This window comes from Doryrhamphus excisus, linkage group LG4 (assembly GCF_037039965.1).
Source record: "Doryrhamphus excisus strain RoL-2023G ecotype Guam linkage group LG4, RoL_Dexc_Guam_v1.1, whole genome shotgun sequence".
Taxonomy (NCBI): domain Eukaryota; kingdom Metazoa; phylum Chordata; class Actinopteri; order Syngnathiformes; family Syngnathidae; genus Doryrhamphus; species Doryrhamphus excisus.
This window is the reverse complement of record NC_136360.1, coordinates 252,840-272,474: the sequence shown is the minus strand read 5'-3', so window position 1 is coordinate 272,474 and position 19,635 is coordinate 252,840. Positions and strand designations below refer to the sequence as shown.

General features: G+C 38.9%; 1 protein-coding gene and 1 long non-coding RNA gene across 4 annotated transcripts in view; one reads left to right on the top strand and one right to left on the bottom strand.

Annotated features, from left to right (window-relative positions):
• Positions 1–2,048: 2,048 nt before the first annotated feature.
• Positions 2,049–19,635, bottom strand: part of LOC131130187 (homer protein homolog 3-like) — a 46,828-nt gene continuing 29,241 nt past the window's right edge. For all 3 annotated transcript variants that reach the window (XM_058074444.2, XM_058074445.2, XM_078789953.1), the window contains 4 exons: positions 14,929–15,085; positions 11,376–11,486; positions 8,387–8,467; positions 2,049–6,281 (listed from right to left, as the gene is read on the bottom strand). In XM_058074444.2, the coding sequence (XP_057930427.2) occupies positions 6,096–6,281; positions 8,387–8,467; positions 11,376–11,486; positions 14,929–15,085 (535 nt within the window). In that variant the 3' untranslated portion in view covers positions 2,049–6,095. The remainder of the gene's footprint in view (positions 6,282–8,386; positions 8,468–11,375; positions 11,487–14,928; positions 15,086–19,635) is intronic.
• Positions 4,549–18,705, top strand: LOC144898345 (uncharacterized). Its single transcript, XR_013627247.1, has 3 exons — positions 4,549–4,661; positions 8,544–8,635; positions 17,966–18,705. It is a non-coding gene; the product is annotated as an uncharacterized LOC144898345 (long non-coding RNA).

The window sequence follows — 19,635 nt, the reverse complement described above, 5'->3', positions numbered from 1 at the left end:
CCTGAAAATGCTTGCTTAAGACAAAAATACATCAAACGTGCTTAAAATGGATGTTTTTGAGTAATAATAGGCTGTTTCAAACATGAAAAGCAGAGATGGCCGAGAGTGGAATTGAATCCTGCATGGTCTCCTAGCTGTGAGGTCTGCGCGCTAACCACTCCTCCACCGTGCCGCCCTCCTGGGAAATGTTCTATACATAAAATGAAACATAAAACATTATGATGCAGCTGCAGTCTCTTGGAGCAGTGTCCAAGTGTCAAATGGGTGCCTGCTGGTCAATTTCACTGGACCCCGGTCTGAAAAACGTCATTTTCTTCCATTTTTTAGCTAAATAACTGTCAATGTGCTCTCAATGTGTTCTTTATCGTGATTAACCAGCTCAGACAACCACGATAAGTGAATTTCTGCTATTAATAAATTGAATATTTTCATAGTAGTAGCATAGAACGCCTGTTTACAATCTTTTAAATAAAGTTTTGACATTAATAGAGCCCTCTAGACATAAAACAACACACATATTGTCATCTTTACATTTATGTTACTCAATATAATCAACGAAAATAAGCCATATTAGACAAAACAAGACAACATAGACTCACACGGTAGCAGTTCATTGTTGTTTTCTTCCGGACAGCGTACTTCCGCAATTTAAGACCTAAATAAACCCGCGGTTTGTGTGTGTCACAGTAAATGTATTCCCTAGCGGACTTTAATGGCGGGCGGACATATGTGAAGAATCTGACCCTCACTAAACACTGACCCCTAGTGGCCAATGTATACAATGTTTTTTCTGCATTGTGCATTTTAGTTAATTTCGCCATTTTTATACTTGAAAATGCTTAATTTAAGCCAAAAATAAGTACAATTTACTTTAAAACGCATATTCTGGACTAATAATAGGCCGTAGTCACCACGACACAGTGATTATTCATCCATATATAATTTTTTAAAGACAATAAGTTTGCAATTTAAGATGTAAATAAACCCCAAGTTTGTGTGTAAAGGACTTGAATCTGACCCTCACTAAACACTGACCCCTAGTGGCCAATGTATAAATTGTTTTTTCTGTATTGTGTATTTTAGTTAATTTCGCCATTTTTATACTTGAAAATGCTTAATTTAGGCCAAGAACAAGTACAATTTACTTTAAAACGCCCATTTTGGATCAATAATAGGCCGTAGTTAACCACGACAGTGATTATTGTGATGCGCACTTTATAATAATACCTGTATAGGTTTGAATATGCTAAGTATGCAAAAATGACCATAAAGAATAGAGCTGTGTCAAGCATGGCTGAATTTTAATGCTTCAAGACTTCTTTACAAATATAAGCCTCAATCTCGCATAGAAACCCAACTTTCACTCCGGGTTTGTGACCTTGAAAAAGTCATTACAAGGTTTTCCCAAATTACCATAAAAAAAACTGTTAGAAGCTAAGAAGCATTTATGTAAAAGATCAAGTAAAATGCAGTCAAAAGAAGGTCATTTCGTTATTGGTGAAAAAGGTGATGTGCTCATTCCAGTTTAGGTGGTAACGCCTCTTTGGTGCTTTGTTGAGATACTTCAAGGTTTTACTCCAGAGTGTAACAAGCACAAAAACAGGTACTATCAATGGTTAAACAAAGCAGTTCCATACATGTAAAAATACGAGCTTGGATGGATTTCTACAGTAATACTCGACCTAGAAAATAATACGTGAAGAGGTATTACCTTACTAATTTGTCAGAACCTCTCAAGAAATGTCAAAAGTGCAAATGAAGAGAAAAAAATGAATTTATCGTGTGTAGCGTCAGGGGTCCAAACAAGGATGCAAGGGCCATTTTGTATGCTAACAGATACAGATAAGCTAACAATTTTAAAATATTTCAAGAAAAAAAAGCATCTCAGTTTTGTAATACAGATGAAATTGTGTATTATTGGTACAATTTCTCCCCACTTTATTATTACTTTAATTTAATTTAATTTAATTTAATTTAATTTAATTTAATTTAATTTAATTTAATTTAATTTAATTTAATTTAATTTAATTTAATTTAATTTATTATTTCCAAATATTTCATTTTTTTTCTTCTCTTTTATATTATGATTTTATTCTCATAGTATTATAACTTTTTTTTACTACAACCTCATTCGCCACCCAAATTTTTATTTTTTTGTTGTGTTTCTCATGAATATATTTTTTTAATATTTCAACACCATGCTACTAAAGATTTTCCATATTTTGTATTATTATTATAATATTATTATATTGTTTATAAATTACAACTTATGTTCTTGTTAGAATTTGACTTGTCTGTCAAAATATTTGAAGTTGATGCTGCTGTTTTTTTTAAACTGTTTTCTTAAAATAATTTTGCCTTTTCGTAATATTATGACTTTATTCCAATAACATTCGGAATAATTCCCACATTATTAGCAAGCTAATTATCCCAAAAAACTGACAACTTTATTTTGTTCTCTCAACTTTTCCAGCAAAATTTTCAAAAATTCCAACCGTTTTGTTTGTTTCTTATGTTTACATATTTAAAAAAACAATAAGACTTGAAACTAAAATGATTATTTTTACTCACAAAATGACGCTACTTCCTGTCAACTTATTGCTTTTTTGTCTTAATATTTTCAGGCTGCACGGGGGACGAGTGGTTAGCGCGCAGACCTCACAGCTAGACCCGAGTTCAATTCCACCCTCGGTCATCTCTGTGTGGAGTTTGCATGTTCTCCCCGTGCATGCGTGGGTTTTCTCCGGGTATTCCGGTTTCCTCCCACATTCCAAAAACATGCTAGGTTAATTGGCCACTCCAAATTGTCCATAGGTATGAATGTGAGTGTGAATGGTTGTTTGTCTATATGTGCCCTGTGATTGGCTGGCCACCAGTCCAGGGTGTACCGAAGACAGCTGGGATAGGCTCCAGCACCCTCCGCGACCCTCGTGAGGACAAGCGGTAGAAAATGAATGAATGAATGAGTTCTCCTCCTATTTTGTGTGGAAGTGGTAACTTTTTGGCTTCTTATTTTGTCTTTCCCCACCCTCCGCCATCTCTGTGTGGAGTTTGTAGGTTCTCCTCGTGCATGCGTGGGTTTTCTCCGGGTACTCCGGTTTCCTCCCACATTCCAAAAACATGCTAGGTTAATTAGCAACTCCAAATTGTCCATAGGTATGAATGTGAGTGTGAATGGTTGTTTGTCTATATGTGCCCTGTGATTGGCTGGCCACCAGTCCAGGGTGTACCCCGCCTCTCTCACCCGAAGACAGCTGGGATAGGCTCCAGCACTCCCACGGCAGTATCACTCGGATACTGTGAACATCCAGCAGCAACACAACATTTTGGCATGACTACTATTTTGATGAAAAATATACTGAACCAGGGCTGCAAGGCGGCCGGGTGGTTAGCACACAGGCCTCACAGCTAGGAGACCAGGGTTCAATTCCACCCTCGGCCATCTCTGTGTGGAGTTTGCATGTTCTCCCCGTGCATGCGTGGGTTTTCTCCGGGTACTCCGGTTTCCTCCCACATTCCAAAAACATGCTAGGTTAATTGGTGACTCCAAATTGTCCATAGGTATGAATGTGAGTGTGAATGGTTGTTTGTCTAAATGTGCCCTGGGATTTGCTGGCAACCAGTCCAAAAATTAATGAATGAATGTTTTCTTTACAATGTGCTGTAGGCCGACTAAAAAAAAAAAACACCCCTGAAATACTACTGTTTCGTACTAGTATTTTCCTGCTATGTTCTAAGTGTGATTCTCAGGCTATAATAACTATAATGACATATCACGTCTTGCTAAATAAATAGTGAGAATCTACAAACATATATTGCTGATTAAAAGACGTTTGCATGTGGCTGCTGAGGTCCGAACCGCCAGACGGGTGAAATGATGAAATGTAAAGCTGAACGTGCCGAAATCACAGTGAAACTTGGGGCATAAAATTAGCATTCAGAAACAGCTAGTGCTTGTAAAAATCAACACTCCCCTTCTTTTAAAAATTTTTTATAATAAAAGATGGTTAAATCGCATCCTTACAGCTCCACAAGCTTATTGAATTGGAAAAGTACCCCTATAGTAAACTAATAAGAGTTGTGCTTCTTAACAGTATAGGGAGCACACACACACACACACACACTAAAACAGTTTCATATTACAGAGGAGGTGTTGAAACTGCTTCTCTAAACATTTAACAGAAGAAAACAAAATCAAATTTGGCACAAACATGAAAGGGAGGGGGATAAAAAGGGAATAAAGCTGGCAACCCGCCACTTGAATTGAGCAGCATCTTTGCTGCCGTGTCTTCATGGAGCAAATACGAACAAGGAATTAAGTAGATAGTAGAGCAGCGGTTCGATTAGACTTTCCCCCCCCTCCTGTCACCCAACTCCAGTGGGGTGCATTTCCACAGTCGGGGAGAGGATGCCATTATTCTTATTATATATCTCGATCTCACATGATATATTGTTTGTGTTGCAAGGTGCTCACTAAAAGGGTCGTGTCTATTTATAATTGATTTACAATGCAGTCTGAATCAATTAATCAGGGATCGATTGCCTATGTCTGCTAAAGCCGAAAGGGGGAGCTCTTCGCCGCGGCGCTCCATTTTGAATGAGGATGCCAGAGGGAGACATCGTATCCGGCTGTCCTTATTCACATATTTCCCCATTTTCAGGTATGTCACGGGTATTAAATATACTCATTGCTGTGCTGCAACATTTTTAAGCATGTTTGGTGCATTGCGGAAACTTTTTGAGACATAATTTGGTACCTCGTTGTAGATGCTACATGGTACTGTAAGCTAGCTAGCTAACCGACGTCTGTTAGGAGGGTAATATGTGTATTTGTTTAGGTAGACATGTACAATATATGTTCTTTCTCCGGATGTTTAAAATAACATGCAAATATTTTGTGTTTGAGTTGTCTGAAAAAGTAGAAAGGGACACTGTTGTCTTGTTGATTTACTCTGTGGGTCTACTTGTGGGAAACAAAATGGCTACCGTGTGCTTAACATACATGTTTTTTTTGTGTGTGTGAAATAAATGAAATAAAAGCATTCTGGATGAGGATGTCAGAGGGAGACAGCGTGTTCGGCCATACTTATTCACATATTTCCCCCTTTTCAGGGTTATAACTAAGTATCGACCGATACATCGGCCGGCCGATATTTGCGTTTTTCTCTTCTATCGGTATCGGCCGATACGCGTGTAGGTTCGTGTCACACTGCGGAGGAGCAGTCATCACATCGATGCTAGATAAATTTAAACTACGACAGAAATGTTTTGCACATGGTTGAATATTTATTCCTTTTAAAGTTGATAATGACGTTTAAATGTGTGTTTAAGAAGTTTACATTTCAATAAATATTTGTTATCATGGTCTTTTTTTCATGTAAATTGAGGGATCAAAAGCAATATCGGCCCAAGTAAAATCGGCCATCGGCTAAAGTTGATGGAAAAAAATCGGCATCAGACCCCCAAAAAACATATTGGTCGATCCCTAGTTATAACATGTACATGGAATCAAATACCAAATTCTTCCTAACATTTCATCCAAATGACTTTTTTAGTTATTTTAAAGGTACAGAAAGTTAATCTTTAAAGGGGAACTGCACTTTTAAAATTTTGCCCATCATTCACAATCCTTATGTGATACATGAAAACATATTTATTTCTATTTATTTACTTTTCTGTGCATTATAACACAAGAAACCAAGTTAATATGAGCTAGCTAACAATGCACATCATTGGGGACACACCTATTTTGGTCACAAACTAAACACACTAAACTACAAATGAAACTCCATGGCCAACCTCATCAAAGTAAAGTCCCATGTTTGTTCCCATGACTACTAAGAACTACTAGTGTGACTGCTGAGCAAACTGTACCAAAGTGCACACCAAGTACCTTTTTTCAATTCAGATTCTCCAGACCAGAGTACCAAAGCAAAACAGTGAAGGTAGCCTTAGATACAAATCAGATCGTGTACTGTCTATGTAAGAATACAGCTGGTTTATTCTGTGCGTTGCACCTTTAAGGATCTGCCGGTAAAAACAAACAAGAGTGACCACGCCTCGACTGTGGAGATGCAGCCCGCCTGAGATGGGGACTACTTATCGATCAGTTTGGCCAAATTTTGTCTCAGGTCATTCAGGTCGCAAATTTTAACATCGAGAGCTTCCAGGATGTGTTGGACCTCGACTTCCGCTTTCTCTCGCTCGTCCCTGCTGGAGGCCAGTGTCTCTTCAGCGTTGTGAACTTGACCCTCGAGTTCTGTGTTTCGCCTCTCAAGGTCCTGCAGACAAATAGGCGGACATCATTGCAGTCATACACATACTTGCATCTTTTTTTTTGTTGTAATTTTTGGAATGAGTAGTTGTAGTTGAAGTACTCATTTTAACCACTTTGTTTGAGTTTTGACCTAAACCTAAAAATCGGTCAATTCTATATCCTATATTGTCTCGCTGCTGAGTGAGGTAAAGGTTGCTAAAATTTCCGAGGCTATTTGCTGCTCATTCTGTGTTGAAAATAGAAATTCAAATGAGTCATTGCGGGGGCTTTATGAGGGGAACTTTGCTGAATGAATCGATGAAGAATTGATGAAATAAACACAAAGACAGCAAAGGTTAAACGTGACGATACATGAATCATAACTGACACCAAGACGAAAAATTGTCAGTATTGCCCTCATTGACATGCAAAGTTGTTCAATTTGTTTTGTCCTTGAACTGTCATATACTGTGCTCTTTTTTTTAGTAACTGTATCAGAGTACAGACTATACTACTACTAAACTACTAGTCAAATCCTTTGATAATTGATGTGCTTGCATGTGACAATGACCACTTATGCCAGCAGAGGCCACTACTACTCACCAAATGCAAAACATGACAAAACTAAAGTCTGTAGCTTTCTAAATAAAATTATTATTGTCTAAAAAGGTGGGGTAATAACTATAAAAGCAATCTTCACTTGCTAAATGTACTGCAAAAAAGGTCAGTAAGGATAATTCATAATGCCGCCTACAGAGAACATACTAACTCCTTATTTCAAAATCTGATATTGCTGATAACTTGCTGATATAGTTCATCTTCAAACAGCTAAAATAATGCATAAGGCTAAAAATAAGCAATTAGCTAAAAATGTCATCTAATACTTCTCTACAAGAGAGGAGAAATATGATCTCAGGGAAGAAGTACATTTGAAACACTTCTATGCTAGGACTACGTTATGCTAGCCATAGCATTTCAGTATGTGGAATCAAACTATGGAATGGATTGAGTAAGGAAATCAAACAATGCACAACGATGAGCCAATTCAAGAAACAATACAAGCAGTTGATGTTTGCTAAATACAAGGATGAAGAGTCTTGAACCAGTCATGATGTGCTATATATATCACTATATTGACACTTACTATGGTACCCATTATGGCATTGGATGCTCATATCACTGAGTACTTTGGTACAAGGTACATTATTAAAAAAAAAACACAAAAACCTTAAACTGTATTATGGAAAGCAGGAAGTGAACAAATGTAACAGTTAGTGATTGTAAAAGTACCAGATGGAGGGGTAGGATTTAATAAGCTTTGCTTCTTCCTACTCCTTTTGGACATGTGGAACTGTGAACTGATTATGTGATGCATTCAATTGTAATCTGATGCATGTTCAAATGAAATAAAACCATTACCATATTCTATTGATCCTGCGCTACAGATGAGAAATATGATTTACATTGAAGCCATTTGCTAAACACATTAAAGCAGGGGTGCACATGTGCCCTGTGACACAGCTGGGATAGGCTCCAGCACCCCCGCAACCCTTGTGAGGATAAGCAGTAGAAAATGAATGGATGAATGAGCCACAAAATAAAGGCAAAAATCACAAAATCATTAAATAATACTGAAAAATGAGAATTAGTATCCATATATATATATATATATATATATATATATATATATATATATATATATATCCGTATACGGCCCTGAATCAATACCAGAATTTGAAACATTTTCCCACCCCAGGTGTGGAGGTGCACTGGCTGGCCCAGCAATATTCAAGCCCATGTAAGATCTAGTATGGCCATGGCGATAACACAATTATTTTTTATTGCAAGATAGCACCAAGATGTTGATAATGAGGCTGTTATTTTGCAGCACAATTACTACCCAGTGGCACTTCAACAAGTCCCTTTTCCTGCAAGATTGCTTTCTCTAAGATGCCTCTTGAGGAGGTGGAGTAATAGTCACAACCATTAAAGACAAGTTTGAACCCGCTTGAAACTTTTAGTGCAGAAAAAAAGAAAATCTTTCCGTCCAAATCATTGACGAAAAGAACGAAAAGTCGACTTTAAAAGCAAAAAGCAAGCCAGTGAGTAGACAAGAGAAAAACAACGTACCTGGAGTCTCTCAATAGCCTCTTCCCTCTCCCTCTCCAGTTGTCCCACATCAGTTTTCTTGCTTTGTAGACTGTGTATCTCCTGAAAACAGATCACCCTTGTCACACAGGAAAACCCTGTCACTGTTGTTTTTAACCTTACTGTCCTTTTACACCAGGTTGCTGTGCTTGGAATCAAAAAGGAATCAAACAAGCGGAGTCATCAGAACACTTTGGAACATACCTGAAGTCCCGACAGACCCTTATCAAGGTGACCTTGCATAAATTAAAAAGTAAAGCGGGCCTTGTTTAGATACGTGAACCACATTGCAATGTTAATTCTTATCTTGTTATACTTGTCATTCTTATTTTGGGGATCTCTAGTACCCCTTTTGTCATAATATCTTAGACATGATAAGCAATAGTAAGATATAATAACTCACATGTTAGCATGGGTAAAGTTTTTTTGTTGTAGACAACGTAATGTGGGTTCAAAAAAGTAAAGCGGGCCTTGTTTAGATACGTGAACCACATTGCAATATTAATTCTTATCTTATTATACTTGTCATTCTTATTTTGTGGATCTCTAGTACCCCTTTTGTCATAATATCTTAGACATGATAAGCAATAGTAAGATATAATAACTCACATGTTAGCATGGGTAAAGTTTTTTTGTTGTAGACAACGTAATGTAGGTTCAAAAAAGTAAAGCGGGCCTTGTTTAGATACGTGAACCACATTGCAATGTTAACGAGGAGAGCGACAACCTCCAAACAGCAAGTAATTCTTATTTTGTGGGTGTCTAGTACCCCTATAGTCATAATATAGTAGACGTGACAAGCAATAATAAGAGATAATAACTCACATGTTAGCATGGGTAAAGTCTTTTGTTGTAGACAACGTAATGTGGGTTCAAAAAAGTAAAGTGGGCCTTGTTTAGATACGTGAACCACATTGCAATGTTAACGAGGAGAGCGACAACCTCCAAACAGCAAGTAATTCTTATTTTGTGGGTGTCTAGTACCCCTATAGTCATAATATAGTAGACGTGACAAGCAATAATAAGACATAATAACTCACATGTTAGCATGGGTAAAGTCTTTTGTTGTAGACAACGTAATGTGGGTTCAAAAAAGTAAAGTGGGCCTTGTTTAGATACGTGAACCACATTGCAATGTTAATTATTATCTTATTATTCTTGTCGTTCTTATTTTGTGGGTGTCTAGTACCCCTATAGTCATAATATAGTAGACATGACAAGCTATAGTAAGACACAATAACTCACATGTTAGCATGGGTAAAGTTTTTTTGTTGTAGACAACGTAATGTGGGTTCATCGCACAGCATTAAAAACGTCGACGTTAGCCATCCGTCATTCTTTGTCAGGACAACCAGTCCGACATGCATCTGGCATACACATACAGTTGTGAAATAACCGACACTGCTGCACGGCTATCTTTGGTTACACCACATTGCGCAACTCTTACACATAGGCTATGGGGACCTCTGCGGAAACACGAGAGACAGCTCCCGCTTTAGGCACGGCAAGCTAGCGAGCTAACTAGATAGCCTCTAATTTACATATTCTTAACTTAAGAATGGATTTCCAACAGAGTGGGGAAGGACGACGAAGTGAGAAGGTCAAAAATGCACCACTTCCACATGGAATTGGAGGATCATTTTTTTCACTATGTCATGTCTATGACTGATTTTTTTGTGGTGAGTACTTTGACAGTTTACAATTTAGAGTACATTCAATTGGTATGTGAGGCCTATAGAGTGTTCACAAGCGGTGCTGGAGCCTATCCCAGCTGTCTTCAGGCGAGAGGACAACCATTCACCAATCAAACAACCATTCACACTCACATTCATACACCAATAGGAATATTGCAGTCACCAATTAACCTAACATGCATGTTTTTGGAATGTGGAAAGCGGAGAATTGAACCCAGGTCTTCCCAATCTCCCGACTGGCCACCACTCGACCACCGTGTGGCTTTCCATGCAAGTTTATATTGTCTTATTTACATCTTAAATCTGAAAATTTTCTGCGAATTATATGACTACGATATTAGGTAATACGCATGTAAAGGTGACCATAGGGGTGTTATTTCATGTTTAGAAGGCTCTAAGAGTAAACGTTTTCTATTCTCAATCAAATCAAACCTGCAATGTTTGGTGAGACACACAAGCACCAGAGTTGACCACCTGAAAAACAGGATTTTAATGGAGGCGCAAGAAACTCGAGCATGGGCTACTTTTGCATCCGTAACAAACCCCCCGACATCACTTCCTGAGAATCGAACCCAGGTCTTCTCAATCTTCTGACTGGCCACCACTCGACCACCGTGTGGCTTTTTCCACGCAAGTTTATTTTGTCTTATTTACATCTTAAATTGCAAATTTTCTGCTGATTATATGACTACTATATTGGGTAATACGCATGTAAAAGTGACAATGGCGGTGTTCATACCTATGGACAATTTGGAGTGGCCAATTAACCTAGCATGTTTTTGGAATGTGGGAGGAAACCGGAGTACCCGGAGAAAACCCACGCATGCACGGGGAGAACATGCAAACTCCACACAGACATGGCCGAGGGTGGGATTGAACTCGGGTCTCCTAGCTGTGAGTTAGACATGTCATAGTGAAAAAAGTTCTCCTCCCATTCAGTGTGGAAGTGGTATTTTCTTCCCCACTCAGATTCAAACCTATTCTTTAGTTTAGAAAAAAATTATTGCAGGCAAGCTTAAGTGCATACTTACTAAGATAAGGTCAGGACTGTTGAAGATAAACAATTATAAAATTATATTTTAGGGCATCGACAAGCACTTGGTCTGTTGGTTATGAAATCACCTAGTTTGCTCCAACTAGGTGTGCTAACATATACAATATGGTACCCTAATATATGTTACATTAGTTTTGTGTGGGAATACATGAAAACACCAGCTTCTGTCTTATATTCTTATGACTTTTCCCTGTAAAAGGGGGACTTTGCATCTTATATGTACCTGGTCCTTGACGCTAAGCAGGGCTTCGAGCTCCTCCAGTGAGCGGCTCAACTCCTCTTTATCAGTGTGAGCAGCAGCAGGATGACCAAGCTGTGCCTCCAACTCTGCCACCTGGAACACAAACACATCAATACTCAGAGAACGTAGTGTATTTGTTCTTCTGGTGAGCGTCACTAGCTTGTTGCACAAAATCATGATGTACTGTTTACAATATGAAATCAAAGGTGTCAATTTTGCATAATCATGAGCCGAATCATGGAATTGCATCAAAGGTCAATGTCAACTAATTAAGTGATCTAGGTCCTGTTTTCTTCATCAGCTAAGACTAAGTTTAATGATGCTGCAAATACTCAACAAGATACTCGTTTGCCATCAGTATTTTTTAACCTAAGAACTGTGTTGGAAGATACAGCCATCCCAAGGAGAGCGGACATCGTAGTTTTGTCGATGTATCTATACTGCTGTTGTTGACGGAACTAGCATAAGTATGTGTATCAGTGCACCCTAGGAAAGACGTTTTGGTAGTGTAAGATACTATGTAAGATATTGCAACTGTTCGTGTTAATGCATGATCTCAGCATGTCTATCAAAACATACAACATTTAGGGTTTTTTTTAAGGGGGCTTCATCATCAATAGGTGTATCCCAATGACAGCAATTACCTTCTCTACAAGAGAGGAGAAATATGATCTCAGGGAAGAAGTGCATTTGAAACACTTCTATGCTAGGACTACGTTATGCTAGCCATAGCATTTCAGTATGTGGAATCAAACTATGGAATGGATTGAGTAAGGAAATCAAACAATGCACAACGATGAGCCGATTCAAGAAACAATACAAGCAGTTGATGTTTGCTAAATACAAGGATGAAGAGTCTTGAACCAGTCATGATGTGCTATATATATCACTATATTGACACGCTCTATGGTACCCATTATGGCATTGGATGCTCTTATCACCTCCTACTTCGGTACGAGGTACATTATTAAAAAACAACAAAATAAAACAACCTTAAACTGTATTATGGAAAACAGGAAGTGAACAAATGTAACAGTTAGTGATTGTAAAAGTACCAGATGGAGGGGTAGGATTTAATAAGCTTTGCTTCTTCCTACTCCTTTTGGACATGTGGAACTGTGAACTGATTATGTGATGCATTCAATTGTAATCTGATGCATGTTCAAATGAAATATTACCATTACCATTACCCCTCATCACATTTAGAGCACAGGTGAAATGTCCCACACCGCAATGTTTGTTTCCAAGTGAGCTCAGGGGACGTTAGAGAAAAGGGGCGCTTGATTTGCTCATGCTAGCCCATCTACAGCACAGTACTATTTTCCAGGCTGCTTATCCTCATTAGGGTTAGTTAGCTGACTTCAGGCGAGAGGTGGAATGTAAACCCCGGACTGGTCACCAGCCAATCACAGGGCACATATAGAAATCTTCCAGTTTAGGTTACTTTTTTGTCCCCCGTAAATAAATGGCTGATGCAGAAACTACAGGAAACATTTTTATTGATGTCGCCAATGTGAACTGAGTATATTAATTTTTATGCATTTTCATATGCAGTCTCTTCTATAAAGAGCCCATGCTGTGTTATGTCATACGCCAAACGAGCCCAGCCTCCGAAAAGCCATGTAGACCCCCCCTCTGTATGCTCTCCGTACTGTATGTGACAACTAATACCCCCCCCAGGCTCCCATCTTTGTTTTTGTGAGTAGACAGGACATAACGAAGACACTCAGCTATCAAACTGACAGGGATACAAACACCCACTCATCCAACAATCTAATACAAGAGCTTTAGTAACACTGAGGTTTCCGTTTAATATTAAATATAATATAATATATTAATTAAACTGTCAATTAATACCTTAAGACCTTAAATTGCTTTTTTGGATTGTTAAGATTGTGCCTACGCAGTTACGTATGAATCACAAAGGGTGTAAATGCCATATGACAAATATAGAAAATATACCCCACCCCCAGTCCCATAATGAAAGAAAATGTGATATGAGATTTTTTTTTTCGTTTTTTAAGTCAACCTTCTCCTTGGAGCCTTATGGCGATTTATCATGTTCGCCTAAATGGGGCAGAGATGGGGGGGAAAAAAAGGCTGGACACTATAGAGTGTCAGCCCCCCTCCCCCATCAAACCCTGGGGGCCTGCTCCATTTCGAGCCACCTGGTTGACTTTTCTGCAGTGTGTGCGTTGATGTGTGTGTGTGTGTGTCTATTTGAGGAGTAACGCTCACCTGGACTCGCACGATATAGGACAAAAACAGTGACAAGCGTCTCGTAATTAGCGATGATAGCGATCGCTGAAGGCCAGTTGTTGCGTCACTTGATTCGGTCTCCTTGAAGACGCGCTTGTTTTGTTTGACCATGGGCATATCATTCTCTCCCTAGATTAGAAATTAAATTCCGGCCCTGCAATTATCACGGGAACTTGCTAAGAAAAATATTCATGGGAAAAAAGTGGGATGGACGGAAAAAAAACAAAACACTGCAGTTTGGAATATTACAGTGATTCTACAGTGACTTAAACTGCGCACCAATAGACATCTATATACTATATTGGGTAGTATGCATGTAAAGGTGACAATAGGGGCTCTAACTCAGGGGTGGGCAAACTACGGCCCGGGGGCCACATCCGGCCCGCCAAGTGTTTGAATACGGCCCGCCCAATCTTTCCAAAGTATTTCATTTAAACTCAACATACAACCTGGCATCATGGCCTGAGCCAACCTTTTGATGGTTTTATCAATTTCTTTTTTTGACATGGTCTGTTGTTTACAAAGTGTTCCTGAAAAAAGGGACACAAGCACATAATAATAATAATAAGTATTATTATTATTAGAACTACTATGATTATTATAATTATTATATTAATGCTAATTATTATATTAATTATATAATATTATTGTTATATTTGCATATTTTACATAATAATAATATAATAATTATTATTTTAATTTTATTGTAATTATAATATTTTATTATTTTTTAAAATATTTAAATATAAATATAAAATAATAAATAATAATAGCAGATTGCATGACAATTTTACAGATACAATAATACCAGGTGGACTGTTACGTGTAAAATAAAATATATAGTCTGCCCCCCCCCGTAAATTTTGTAATATCAATGCGGCCCGCGAGTCAAAAAGTTTGCCCACCCCTGCTCTAACTACATAAATTTTCCATTAACTGTGATGAACGAGGGATTACTATCTTTAATTCTGAGTCGTTCTAGGTCGTTTGACAGCTCTTTGGTCTTTCCCATAGTAGTGGAGAGGTTTAAACAGAATAGACAGGTGTTTTCATCCACACAATAGCACTATTTTGTGTGCTCCATGGGCAAAATAACCGATGTGTGGCTGTTAGAACGCTTGCTGTTCGGTCGGGGACGTATACCGCGCACAGTGAACACAAAACAGCATGCTATGACTTTGCAGGCCTTGATTAAGTCGATGAAGGTGTTCTCTAGCAACTTCAAGTACATGTGACGATCAAGTGACGCCGTGATAAGGTTATGCCGCGTGCCCACCTGCTCTCGGAGGCGATCTGTCTCGTTCTGGTACTCGGCCAACTGCTGCTTCCACTGTTCCACGCTGCTGTTGGCTTCTTGCAGTGCTGCTACCAGCTTGGCATTACTGTCTTGGAGGGTGAACAGCTCTGCCTCCAGGTTGATTTCACACATGGACCTGGGGGCACAAAAACAAACACTTGTTTGACTTTCTTTTTTCGGATGGGACGTCTCTATTTAACTTTGACTCCCCTGCCGTGTGCTTTCTGAAAAAAAACAAAACATTTAGATTGATAGTCTTTTGTAATGAAAAACCAATTAAGTCATTCATTCATTCATTCATTTTCTACCGCTTTTTCCTCACGAGGGTCGCAGGGGGCGATGGAGCCTATCCCAGCTATCTTTGGGCGAGAGGCGGGGTACACCCTAGACTGGTCGCCAGCCAATCACAGGGCACATATAGACAAACAACCATTCACACTCACATTCATACCCAAAAACCCACGCATGCACGGAGAGAACATGCAAACTCCACACAGAGATGGCCGAGGGTGGAATTGAACCCTGGTCTCCCAGCTGTGAGGTCTGCGCGCTAACCACTAGTCCACTGTGCCGCCCCAATTAAGACATTTCTAAGGAATTTAAAAGTTAAAATGAATAAATATTGCGCACACTTTGCACAGCAAAGCAGCAACAAAAGAGCAAAAAGCCTCAATTTGAGTAAAAGCTTTTCACAATGGCGTCCATCTTCTAGCTGACATAAGAATGACTCACTTTACCTCACTGAGAAACACCTTAATATGCAACCCTTGCACAAAACGCTGAATTTCAAACAGAAACATCTTGTAATTCCATCTTCCAATAACATCTCCACGGATGTATGGAGGCTAATTACTCTGTCGTTGCCGTGGTGGCCGTATATCACGGACGTTTGTGGTATATAATACTGGACTTTGTTTGGTAATAACATGGTAACTTTAACTTTAATGGAGTGTGCAATGGTTGTACATACTTGCACTATAAATGATCACATGCGAGTACAGTGGAACCTTGGTTAGCGTCCGTCCCGGTTAACATGTTTTTCGGTTAAAGGGTTTCCGATTAGGCTCATTTCCGGCCCTTTGTATTAAGTTGTGGACTCCTATAAAGCAGACACACGTGATAACCCTCACAGAAAGCAGTCTAGATCTTCCAGATTCTGCACCTATCCCAGCTGTGTTTCCATGGATTTTCCAAAACGGTCCGTTTAAATTTATTCCACCCACGACCTGCCTCTGGGCACGCCCACTCCGCTTTGATTGGTCCCACTCAGCTTGCACAGCTAACAGCTGATAGAACTAGAAGGAAGTCCGGCTGCACTGCACAGTTCCTTACTCAATCCATTCCATAGTTTGATTCCACATACTGAAATGCTATGGCTAGCATAACGTAGTCCTAGCATAGAAGTGTTTCAAATGTACTTCTTCCCTGAGATCATATTTCTCCTCTCTTGTAGAGAAGTATTGGATGACATTTTTAGCTAATTGGTTGTTTTTAGCCTTATGCATTATTTTAGCTGTTTGAAGATGAACTATATCAGCAAGTTGAAGTATTTGGGATTTTAGAAATAAGGAGTTAGTATGTTCTCTGTAGGCGGCATTATGAATTATCCTTACTGACCTTTTTTGCAGTACATTTAGCGAGTGAAGATTGCTTTTATAGTTTTTATTATTCATTCATTCATTTTCTACCGCTTTTTCCTCACGAGGAAAGCCTAAGTCTTTGGGTGAGAGGCGGGGTACACCCTGGACTGGTGGCCAGCCAATCACAGGGCACATATAGACAAACAACCATTCACACTCACATTCATACCTATGGACAATTTGGAGTCGCTAATTAACCTAGCATGTTTTTGGAATGTGGGAGGAAACCGGAGTACCCGGAGAAAACCCTCGCTTAATACATAGCTTTTATTGAGGTCTTCCTACATTCTAAATGTAAAATTTTGCAAATATTTCAACTTTCATTCAGTTTTTCTTTTAGTAATATTATGATTTTATTCACATAATATTAGAACTTTTTCCCCAACCTAATTTTTGAAAAATTACAAATCGATTTCATAATTTTACAACTTTGAATATTCTTTAATATTTCCAGTTATTGCTTCTAAAATGACATTATTCTTTTCATACTATTACAAGTTTATTCTCGTCAAATTGCCATTTTTTTCTGAATATTTTGACTTTATTCTTGCAAAATTACAGCCGATTTTCCAGTTCTGTTAACTATTTCAACTTTTCAATAAAATTTAAATTAATAGTTAAAATTTAATTTAACAGTTTTGAATACAATTAAAAAAAACAAACAAACAAAAAAACTTTCTTCTTGTAAGTTTCTATGCCGCTTATCCTCACTAGGATTGTGGGGGTATGCTGGAGCCTATCCCAGCTGACTTCAGGCGAAAGGCGGGGTACACCCTGGACTGGTGGCCAGCCAATCACAGGGCACATATAGACAGACAACCATTCACACTCACATTCATACCTATGGACAATTTGGAGTGGCCAATTAACCTAGCATGTTTTTGGAATGTGGGAGGAAACCGGAGTACCCGGAGAAAACTCATGCATGCACGGGGAGATGGCCGAGGGTGTAACTGAACCCTAGTCTCCGGGCTGCGAGGTCTGCGCGCTAACCACTAGACCGCCATGCCGCCCGTTTTTATTATGATATTATTATGAAAAATAAATCAGTCAGTAAAGTAAAGTGTCATAGCAATATTTACTTGCAGAAAAGACACTGAAGTGTTTTTGCAAATGTTTGGATCAAGGAAGATATTATGAAAATTAAACAAATATGTTCCGGTAAAGGTCAGGATTTACCGAGGATACCAAATATGCCTGAGAGCTTTGAAATGCATTAAGTGGCGTCTTTCCACTTGGCAACCATTCCAGGAGCCTAGCAACCATACAGCTACTCACCATAGCAACAGAGAAGATCTTGCACCGGCTTACAGAAGTCATGAAATGGAATCATCTGGACAAGATCTGCAGATGACAACTCTTCCATATCATTACAGACCACCAGGAGTGACCAGGAAAAGGCCAACAACGGGTGCAACATGATGAACACCACAGGTTCAATCGCCATGCGACGCAATGGATGATCTCACTAAATGCAAGGACAAAAATCTCCTCCAGGCAAAGTTGTTTTGTGTGAGTGGAACACTTACTCACTGCTGCTCCATTTAAAAATGTGTTCTCCTCCTTGTTACATCACTCGGATGTGTGTCTTTCGCTGTGTACGACGACGTGAGCAAGGAAAGGCCCGGGAGCTGTGTTTTACATGCTTTCTCCGAGAAGTAAATGCAACCATTGAGTGATTGTACAAATGTGGCCTATACCAGTGATTTTCAACCACTGTGCCGCGGCCCACTAGTGTACCTTGAGAAACCGTCAGGTGTGCCGTGAGGAATTATCCAATATCACTTTTTATAATTAACATTTATTAATCATCATTTGCAAATATTATGTCAATAGCCATGAATATATGGACCCAAATATTCCAATTGCATTTGGTTTATTTGCTCAAACGGAAAGAATTGAACGGGGATGGAATATTCCTTTAACCAATCCGATTGAGGTATCTTGTACCCGCTAAAAAACGGAAAGTTGTCAGGGTGCGTTCTTCTTCGTGGTGTTTTTCTTCTTCTGTTGTTTATTGGCGGTTGGCAAGCAGCTTTCGTGTGCATTAGCGCCATCTGTGGAACAGAATCTAAACCCTTCTATACGCCATTCACAAGTCCAGTTTTATTAAAAAAGAAAATAAATATCCCGAGTTTAATTATGAAATATTAGCAAAATATTAGCATCTTTTACTGTTTAAATCGATCCCGGTGTGCGTTCTTTCAGAGCATGCTCAGATATGACGTAACACGCAGATCCAGACGTTCTTCAGTTTTAAAAATGGAGGCCAGCAATCGGCATTGGACTGCTAAGCAAAGTTTGTTTTTCATTCAAACTAAATTTCAAGACTGGACAGACGAAAAACTGGCAATACGGAGTTATTCCAACAAGTGGAAGAAAAACTCGGGGAAGCCGGTATCACGTGATGTTGATGTTTACGTTTTACTGGGCATGCCCTATTGACTATTCTGGTTGATTTTCACGGCGCATGTAGACAAGAGATTGGAATATTCCTTTCCATGGATACCATTGTTTCCCGAAAGGTCATTGGGAAAGAGAAAAAGTGGTGATGTAAAAACATGGCTACTGTGGAGTGTCTGTGGTGTAAAGACTGGCATAGCAATGTAATATTGGTCCGTGTGGCAACACCTACCTTGTTCCTCCCATAGACTTATTGATGCACGTGTGAGGTCGTGGTGACATTTTGGAACATTTTTGGTTTGAATCAAAAACAAACTTTGCTTAGCAGTCCAATGCCGATTGCTGGCCTCCATTTTTAAAAGTGAAGAACGTCTGGATCTGCGTGTTACGTCATATCTGAGCATGCGCTGAAAGAACGCACCCGGGATCAATTTAACCAGGAAAAGATCAAATTCAATCTTGCTAATATTTTATAATTAAACTCAGGACATGTTTTATATAGATATATATTTTCTTTTTTAATAAAACTGGACTTGTGAATGGCGTATAGAAGGGTTTAGATTCTGTTCCACAGATGGCGCTAATGTACACGAAAGCTGCTTGCCAACCGCCAATAAACAACAGAAGAAGAAAAACACCACAA